At 53.1% G+C, this 9449-nt stretch overlaps 1 protein-coding gene across 1 annotated transcript; it reads left to right on the top strand.

The window, feature by feature from the left end:
• The first annotated feature begins 604 nt into the window (after positions 1–604).
• UTP11 (UTP11 small subunit processome component) lies at positions 605–5680 on the top strand. Its single transcript, XM_074926001.1, has 8 exons — positions 605–756; positions 849–910; positions 1404–1506; positions 1754–1867; positions 2593–2686; positions 2969–3099; positions 4668–4778; positions 5390–5680. Exons 1-8 carry the CDS (start codon positions 694–696, stop codon positions 5471–5473), a joined length of 762 nt encoding a protein of 253 aa, XP_074782102.1. The 5' UTR covers positions 605–693; the 3' UTR covers positions 5474–5680.
• The last annotated feature ends 3769 nt before the right edge of the window (positions 5681–9449 follow it).

The raw sequence follows: 9449 nt of genomic DNA, 5'->3' as shown, positions 1-9449 counted from the left end.
CCCGACCCCCGCGGGATGCTCCCCGCGCAGCACCGGTGCGCGGCGGGATCGCCCTCCCGCGGCCGCCTCCCCCTTCGCTTCCGAGCGGCCACCCCGGAGCCCGGCGACCGCCGAGCCCGCCCGCCCCGGGCCGCGCCTCCCCGCGGCTCAGCCCAGGCGGGCCCCGGGGGAACGGGCCGGCTGCGGGCTCCTCTCCGCCAGCGGGCGGCGGGTGAACACGAGGCGGCCCCGCGGCTCCCCCTCCTGGGGGCGCCGGCTCTTCCCCCGCGCAGCCGCGACGACCCCGCGGCCGAAACCCTCGTGGAGCCGGGGCGGGGGCTCGGCCGCGTCCCCGCTCCCGGCACCGAGGCCGCGGCTGAGCCCGGCCTACGCGCCCCGGGCGGCCCCGGCGGGGCCCCGGCAGGGCTCGGGGCGCCGGCAGCCTGGGCCCGGGTCCCCCGAGCGGGTTCGGGCAGGGCCCTCAGGGCCGCCCCGGGGGAGGCCGGGCCGGGCCGGGCCGCTCCAACCCCCGGCCCGGGCGAGAGGAGCGGTTCGGGACGCCCGGGGCCACCGTCGCCATGGAGACGGCGCCACCTCCCGGCGAGCCTCGCGCGCGACCTCTGACCCCGCGACCCGCCGCTTCCGGCCGGCGCGCGCCGCGTGGCCCGTCACAGCGCGGCGGCGGGTCGGGCCGGGCCGGGTCGGGCCGCCGCCATGTCGTCCGCCTTCAGGAAAGCCGCCAAGTCGGGGCAGCGCCCGCACCGCGAGCGGGCCCAGGTCAGTGCGCCGGGCCGGGCCGGGCCCGGCCCCGCCGCCGGTGGCCGGAGGCGGCGGCCGCCCCCCATAATGTTGTCTGCCTTCCCTCCTAGCCCGCCCGCCGGCAGAAGCTGGGCCTGCTGGAGAAGAAGAAGGACTACAAGCTCCGCGCCAAGTGAGCCGGGGGCCCGGGCTGGGGCGGGGGTGGCGGTGGAGGAGCCGGCGTCCGCCTCGCACCGGAACGGGGGCGCCTCGGCCCGCCGGGAACGGGCGGGTCAGGATCGGGGCGGGGGGGGACGCGAGGGCGAAGGCGCCACAAAATCGTTCTCGTTGCGGTTAACGCGAATCTCGCAAGGGTGCGTTTGCGCTTCTAACGGCCGGTGCCGTAGATCCGTGAGGGCCGAGCAGGCCGGTGAGCTCTGCCGAGCGGGTGGGGGCCTTTCCCTCCTCTCTAACCCTCCCCGCGGAACGCTGACCATTTCCAGCTTTGTGAGGGACCGACCCGTGCGCCGAGGTCATTTGGTGATGTCCAGCTCCATGTGCGGAGCCTTCTCGGCTGCCTCAAAGCTCTGAGCATCACTTTGGAGGACTCAGCATCTCATCGGGGAGTGTGAACATGGAGAAACTGCTCAACAACCCTCTGGTTTGGTTTTTTATTTTTTTCCCAGTGACTATCACAAGAAACAGAATGCCCTCAGAGCACTCCAGAAGAAAGCTCTGGAGAAGAATCCTGATGAGTTCTACTTTAAAATGATACGTGCAGAGCTCCAGGTGAGAATCTAAATTGCCTTCAAGCAGGGTTACACTCTGTTGCTCTAAGTAACATATTTTCTTTTTTCCTACCTTGCTTTTAATTTATTAATTAGTAAATAAACTAGCAGATTTGGTTTGGTGCCTGTGGAAGGCTTTGAAGAAGATGAGGGGCGAAGGACAAGAAGGTTCTTTTGCTTTTATTATTGGGACCCATGGAACGCTACAGCTGGAATGGCATCTGTCTAAGTGCTGTGTTTGGTTTCAGGATGGAGTTCATAAAATAAAGCAGCCAAAGGATGAAGTGACCCCAGAGCAGGTGAAATTGATGAGGACACAGGATATTAAATATGTGGAAATGAAAAGAGTGGCAGAAGCCAAGGTAATAATTCACTTTTTTAGTGTTTCCAGTTTGCTCAGAATGGTTCTTTTTATTGTGGGGTTTTTGTTGTTGGCGATTGTGTTTTTGTTTAGTAACTGTTTAGTTACACAAATCTGGAAATGATAGATGGAAGTGCCAGTGAGGCTCTCTTTGTAGAACCTAAAGGTGTGCTGACTAATGCTATTATACTATGCATTATTATAAACTATGGCAATTTCTTATGTAAATTTCAGACATTAAACCTGTGCTCTTGCATCTCGCGTTTATAAAAAATTGAGAGTTGTTGTTACTGAAGTGGGTTGTTTGAATACGGCTGGCAGGCAATCAACAGAAATATGACCCACTTCTGAAAGTGTTTTATGCTCTGGTGTTGATCCACACGGCGTCACTGCAGGTAAAAAAAAAATAAAGTGAGCTTTGAATTTTCCTTCATACTTTTGCTCAGTGGTTTCATGGTAATCATTCCTGCTTTGTCTGCCGTACAGGTAGCTTAGTGGTTTGAATATTGATTCGTACATACTTGGCTGGGTAATGCTGGAAATGGCTATTAACCTCTACTCGAAAAGGTTATGGAGACATGACATAAACATAGACTAGATATATTTGCAAAGATTAAAAAGGAAAGAAGAGTTCGGATGCTTGAGAAACAGGAATTCGCCTCGGGGAGACATTATTTATCTTGTTCCCGGATGTTTGGCACAACAGAGTCGCTTTTCTACCTGCAGAAAATCGAGAGGCTGAAGTCGGAGCTCCATCTGCTGGACGCTGCGGGGAAGAAGCCCAGCAAGCACGTGTTCTTTTTTGATAGCAAAAAAGAAGGTAAGATTTAAATAGGTTGTATCAGAAAACTTGTTCTGGGATGGTTTATTGTTGGCCGTTTAATATAGTGTCGTGCTTTCTTTATGCTGTTATTAAAAAACAGGAATAGTAGCTGAGGTGCTCTAGAAATCTCTTGATTGCTAGGTGGGACCCCGCTCTGCAGGAGCCGTGTTGCTGGGGCTCCCATCGCTGACTCTGATCAGCTTCACGTTTGGAAGGTTTGCTGAGCGTTAGTCCAGGAAGTCCCGGTGAGTTTATTCCTAAATTTATCTTTATTTACAGTTCAGGAGTTTGATATTGTGACTCACCTGGATACTGTTCCAGAGCTTGTAGACAGAGTGTACAACCGTCCCACCGTCGCAACGCTGCAGAACGAGGCGCTGAAGGGAGCTACTGACCCCGCCCACTTAAAGGTAGTTTGTAGTGCCACTGTTTCTGTGATAGTTTTCTTAATTTTTTACATCTTGTGTATAATAAGCACTCAAGAGGATTCGTTGGACTGTCGTGGAGGAGAACAGAGTTGTTCTGTTGTCTTAACTTTTCTGATGGTGACTCAAGGCTGTAGTGGATGTCGCTTGATCACCTGGTGCCCCGAGCCTACAGGCAGATCTCTGGACAGATGCAGGGAACTTGTTCACTTGTGTCCTGGTCCACGGTGGAGAATAAACCAGGAGTTGTGACCTGTGGGCCTGAAAGGAAGGGTATGGATCTGATTAGGCAGTTTGCTTGGCAAATCTGATACATTTTCCTCTGGTACACAACATACACCTATGGGACTATCTTTTCATCAGATTGCTGCAGTTTTAAGTGTGATTTTTCTGCAGCATGTACTGTTAAGTGTCCCCTTTCACCTCCCCAAGAACCCTTGCACCCCCTGAATAGAGATATGAAGAAGTTTATTCCAACATAGATGTGTCTGTTGTTGGGTTTCTGATCTCACGGTATTTTTCAGTTAGGTTCTGAGCCTGAAGTGGCTTGTGATTCAGGATCTGTCTCCCCAGTTTTCTTAGACGTTTAAGCTATAGACTCGCTTCCTGATTTCAAGTGTTTCATGATCCTTCAGGATGAATTGCTTACGCAATCAACTTCAATTCTGATATCACAGCACTTCTGTCCTAGAAGTAGCTACGCTCAGTTTTAACACTGTAAATACAGCTTAATTAGTTTAGATATATTAGACAGTCCCATAAGCTTGAGTTGGTATGTATAAGGTAAAAATAAAGTTGTCTAAAATTGCCAATCGGTAAATTTTTAACCTGTTTTTTTCTGAATCAGATGTCAGATAACAACCACCCTGTGGTCCCTTTCTTCTCGCCAGCTTTCTCAGTTTGGCTTGTCAGTAAAGCAGTTGGACAAACCATAGACTGACAAGTTTTCTCCTCTAAATGTCTTGAGTCATATTTTAAGCATGTTGGGATCTGTTCTCCTTAATTTAATTACTGAGATCACACCTGCAGTAATACCGTGTTTGTGCTGGGAAAGCCATCCGCTCTTAGTAGATAAACGTGATGAAACAAGTTGCATTTTGGGAGGCTTCTGTGCAATTTCTAAGCACTTCAGGAACTGGTCTGTTGGTCTTTGTTTTTTTTTTTCCCCCTCCTCTGGATAAACTGGGTTTTTGTTAGGGAATTAAATGTTCTCTTGCACTCAACTCTGAAATCCGGAGGACTTAGAAAAATAAAATTCCACCCACCAAACTAGAAGTAGTTTGGTTTTTTTATGTTTGGATTTAGGAAATTAAAACAAGAACAAAGGATTAAGTCCTAACTAGAAAACATCTAGTATGAGAATCAAGACGTTAAAATGGTTCTCTGGAATCCCGGCACAGAATAGAAGCGGCATTCTTTAATATGATTATGATTTAAAAATGTAAAAAAAATGTTTGTGATGTCCAAGTGCCTCAGAATATGTTAGTTACAGACCATAGTGTCTTGTTCCTCTCTGTCTTAAAACAGCTTCTTTTTTTTTTTTTTTCCTCCAGAAATTAGCCCAGCAAAGGAAGAATCAGTATGACCTCCTGAAGCAGCGCATTGAAAGAGAAAAGGCCATGTTTGTTGTTGCACAGAAAATCCAGACACGTAAAGATCTGCTGGTGAGGGGTTTAGTTCTGGTTCTTTCAGTTCGTTTTGCTAAGGTCATTAGGTCTGGTCTGGTATGTGTGTGTTTCTTCACTCTCCTCTTATACTGACACCGCCAGGTAAGTCCTGCACATAAGTAATCCTCTTTTAGTATGGAAAAACCGAGGAGGTGAAGCATTCCAGTTGTGCCATGGCTAGTAAATTTTATCTGCTAGTCCAAGTCTTAACATGTCAGCAAGGACAAAGACTCAGCTTTGAAATGGTGCCCACAAGTCTTTTCTAAAATAGTGTTGCCATCTCTCAAGTACTAAATTAATACTTTCAAGTAGTAGAGGCAAGGACCCATTTCTGTAGGTTACAAGGAGACCTTAAAAATCCCAGTGACCAAAAAATTGTCTGAGTGGGACTCGCCCTTCACTGGTGCTTGTGAACAAACCAGCTTGTGCCCGACAGCCTAAAGGTGGAAATAGCGTATGGAAATGCCATTCCCCCCTAAACAGTGGAAGTGACCGTTGCTCACTAATGCCTTGTCAGTCCCACACAGGGACTTTCTTATTTATGTGAGGATGTTTTGGGGTTTTTTCTTACGTGCCAGCAAATATTTTTTTCTTGTTCTTTCTTCCAGGACAAAACTCATAAGGTAAAGGTGAAGAAGGAGACGACAAATGGTCCAGCTATTTACAAATTCAAATTTCAGCGGAAGCGTTAGCTGTGCCACGTGTTAAATAGTTGTTACAGTCTCTGATTAGAAAGAAAGAGGATTCTCCTCGTGAAGAACGACTGATCCACCATGTCTGTTTTTCACTGCAGCCTAGCACTTTGTTAAAACAAATTACTGTGGGCCTGTGGTAGCCATGAATATATTGTCTCTAATGAATTGATTAATAAATCAGACTTTGTTCTCCTGGTATTTACACTGGGAAGCCACAAGAGGTGCCTGAACATCCTAGTACTACACACCATAAACAATCCCTGGAAAGTCAAGGTCAGAACTTCAGAGGCTGGGGGCTGGGTCGCACACAGCACGTGGATGGACAGGGCGCTGTGGGACTGTTACTCTCTGCGTGGCCGGCGGCCGTGACGCCTCCAAAACCGCAGGAGATTGCAGGTCAGCTTTTTTAGCTATCTTGTCAAGCAAGTTAAAGTGGAAATATTGTCTTAATATATCACTCCCCACCACCACCCCCTCATCCCTCTTTAATTTTCCCATTGTGCTTTACCTGCACGAAGTATTTCGCTTTAGAACGTAAGAGATGGATTGCGAAGGGCGCGTTGCTCAGCTCAGGCTCCACGTTAGCCCAGGCCTATTCTGGAACGGCGCTGGGAGCGGGGAATTGTTTCTTCCACTGTACAGAAAGAAGACTTTACCTTTGTGAATAATTTCCGTAGCTGAGGAGCTGTTTGGGCTCATTCTCTGTTCACCATGGGGTAGTGCCCGTGCCATGCTGAATTCCCAGCGTCGCCTACCACGTCCCAGCAGAGGCGACGCTGGGGATCACGTCTGGGGAGAGCCGCTGCAGGAGCCAGCGGCGGGACACAAGCTTGGCCTCTCTGTTTGGGTTGTGCTTGTGGCAGCGTTGGTAGCTGGAAGGGGGAGAACAACGAAGCCGCATCCTTGAGTGTCCCGGAGCAGTTGGGGCACGTCGGGGAGCCTGGGTGTAAACATTCCTCCTCTTATCTCCCTGGGGCCGTGCCAAGAGCAGCACCTGCCCCTGCGGGATGGGGAAATAAAACCGCTCTTCCCGCTTTGGGAGGTTCCTGGCTTCGCGGAGAGACCGCGGCTTCAAACGCGGCCTCCGCCGGTGCTGCCCTCACGGGCGGGGGGGAGGCGCCGGGCGGTGGAAGGGTCTCCCCCTTCCCTTCCTCGGGGAAGCGCGCGCCACTGAAACCGGCGATTTTCGGTGAAAATCCCGTCCCGGCAGCACGGCGCGGGGCGGCGGGGCCCGCCCGGCCGGCAGGGGGCAGCAGAGCGCCGCGCCGGGGCCGGGGTCGCGCCGCGCGGCCGGTTCCGCCGTCCCGGCCCCGGCGGGGCGGTCGCTGCTCGCCCGCCCGGGTCTCCCCGGGAAGGGGATCCGGCCGGCTCCGGCGGCGGGCGCGTTCCCGCTGCCCGGTGCCGCCCCGGTGCTGCCCCCCGGAGCCCGGGCCCGGCGGCTGAGCGGACCCGGGCGCGTCCCCGCCGCTCCCGCGGAGCCTCGCGTCGCCGGGACCGCGGGGACAGGACCTGGCGGCTTTCCAGGCCCCGTCCGCGGCTTCGAGAGGCGGCGCTGGCGGGAGTCCGGGAGACAGGGAGCGACCCCGGCCCGCAGACAGCCGCCCCGTTCACCCCGGGCTCTGGGGACGCTTTCACGGTTTTGCAGATGCGCATCCAGGTCCCCGCTGCGCTTTTTGACCGAGACGTGGCTGGGCGAACAGCTGATCCCTACCCTGCCCGGTGTCGCCTGCGTGGAGGGACTTGCTGGAAGGGACGGGGAGGGAGAACTGGCGGCGGCTCCGCGCAAGGCCCCGGCGGGGCGACGGCCGCCGGGCGCTGGGAAGCGGCACCCGGAGGAGAAGAGCTCCCGAGCCCGATGCTGCGGGCGCCCGGCGGGGCCCCGAGCCCATCGGTAATGCTGCAGTGGGCACAAATGACCTAACCCCTGGAAGAGAGCCATCTCTCCCAGTGAAGGAGCAAGATATTATGGGATGCAGTCGGTAGCTGCGAGGCTTTGAGCTCTCGCCGTGGAGGGTCGTCGGTCGGGTGCCGTAGCGCTGGCTCTCCTGGTGGCAGTTCCCCCCAGCCCGCCGGCGCGTGGCGGCTGCAGGCTCTCGGTGAAGACTCCACCGTTCTGTGTTGCTGTACGGGGTATGAGGAGCAAAAGCGGTGCCTGGTCTGAGTTACTTTTCCCTGGGAAACCACAAAGGTCTTAAAGGCAAGCCAGAGCACCGTGGTGTTACATCGAGCAGAATTCTTGCTGGACCCCGACCACAAAAGCCCAGGTACCAGCCCAGTCAGCTGCGGAGCGGTTTATCAGCTTGTGGCCACAACAGACTGAAAGGAGTTGCCAGCTCTCGTGCACAAACACGTTTCACCTACTCCTGCCTGCAGCGTTCAAGGGTTTGGTGGGTGTTGATCACTGAACTTCCACCTTAGCAGATAGGGCTGGCGCACGCCTGCTGCCCTGCCGAGCTCCCAGAGAGAAAATCACACCGTCTCAAAGAGCAAAACCAAACAAAGTTCTTTTATCTGACCAACATCCATTGTTGTGTTTCACAGTATTACTGTGGCTTTGTGTCCAGAGAAACATTCAGGCAGTTAGTGCTGAAAATGCCACCATAGGTCAAACGCTACCTTTAGGCGCCAAGAGCCGGCTCGGTGCAGTGCAGGGGAACGGGAAACAGGCTCCCCGCTGGAAGGGAGAGTCTGCGTTGATTTTCCTTGGCAGACAAGCCAGTGCGTTTTTGAAAGTGTGGGGAGCAAAACTGGTGCCCAGGTTCTGTTTGGCCATTTCCCAGGAAGATCCCCGGTCCCATTTCACACCTTGAAAGAAATTGGACAGGAGCTATCTGGAAACAGCTTCCCACATCCAACATCACACTGCAAAACAATTAAAGATTTGAGGCAATAAACAGGGACAAGGAGGGTTTTGTGGAGAGCATTGGACTCTCCCCTCAGCTTCACAATTAACCTTTAATAGGGAAGCTGGGTGCTTATTCATACAGCAGCTATCCGTGTGCACTTGCACAAATCCTTGTCAATGCTAACTCCACATTTTAAAAAGAAGCAAAATTTGTGGATGCAATCACAGAGTGACTTCAGGCTGACAGGAAAAAAGCCAATATATCAGGGAGACAATAATGGAAATATCTTACGGGACTGTTATGACACCTCATCTGGAACACGATATGCAGGTCACCAAGATTCAACAAAGATTATTTCCTGATGGGACAGATGAAAGAGCCTCTAAGATGCAGAAGGGAATCGAGTGTCTTACAAACAGGACTAGGTCTCGGCTCCTTCAGCCTAGCAAGGCAAAGGCTGTGCAGGTGCCTTAAAAAGCTCACAGACAGCAAACAGCATGAAAACCCTCATGGCAGGGAAAAGTGCTGGCACTGTTCATACTGGGGAGTATGAACGCCCCAGGAACAAATTTGGGCTGGAGATCCTGTTTTCCAGGAGGTTCTGGAAAAGCCTCTATCTCTAAGCGATGTTTAAGAACGAGCGGCGTTTGTGTCTAGGGGTGTAGGACACGGGTGCCACCCTACGGCAGCAGACGGCCCCGGTGCAGGGCCGTGTCCCTGTGGGTCACCACCAGACCCAGCGGCTCCCCCGCGCACATCGCGGAGGCCCAAACCCTTCCCTCCCGCTCATCTGTCAGACCCCACTCTTGGGTTCACTCCCTAGCTTAGTTCCCTCATCCTAAAACACTGAAGTGTCCCTGCAGGGGTCTGGGAAGAGTCAATACCTTGTAACTGAGAAACCCCCCAGCCCACGCGGCTGCAGTGCAGGGTTTGAAACGAGACGTTGGTGGGATCTGCCATTCTCCAGCTGGGCCCTCATGGGGAAGGACAGAGAGAAACAGCTCACAGCTATTTTCTGCTTGTGATAATTATAGTATCAAAGGCTGAACCAACAGGTTCTTTAGCAAGGAGATTCCCTGCAGCTTGCAAGATACAGATATCAAAATACCCCACAGATTCACAGCTCA

The sequence above is a fragment of the Athene noctua genome, chromosome 24 (assembly GCF_965140245.1).
Source record: "Athene noctua chromosome 24, bAthNoc1.hap1.1, whole genome shotgun sequence".
NCBI lineage: Eukaryota > Metazoa > Chordata > Aves > Strigiformes > Strigidae > Athene > Athene noctua.
The sequence above is the reverse complement of the archived record's forward strand: the minus strand, read 5'-3'. Positions and strand labels throughout refer to the sequence as shown.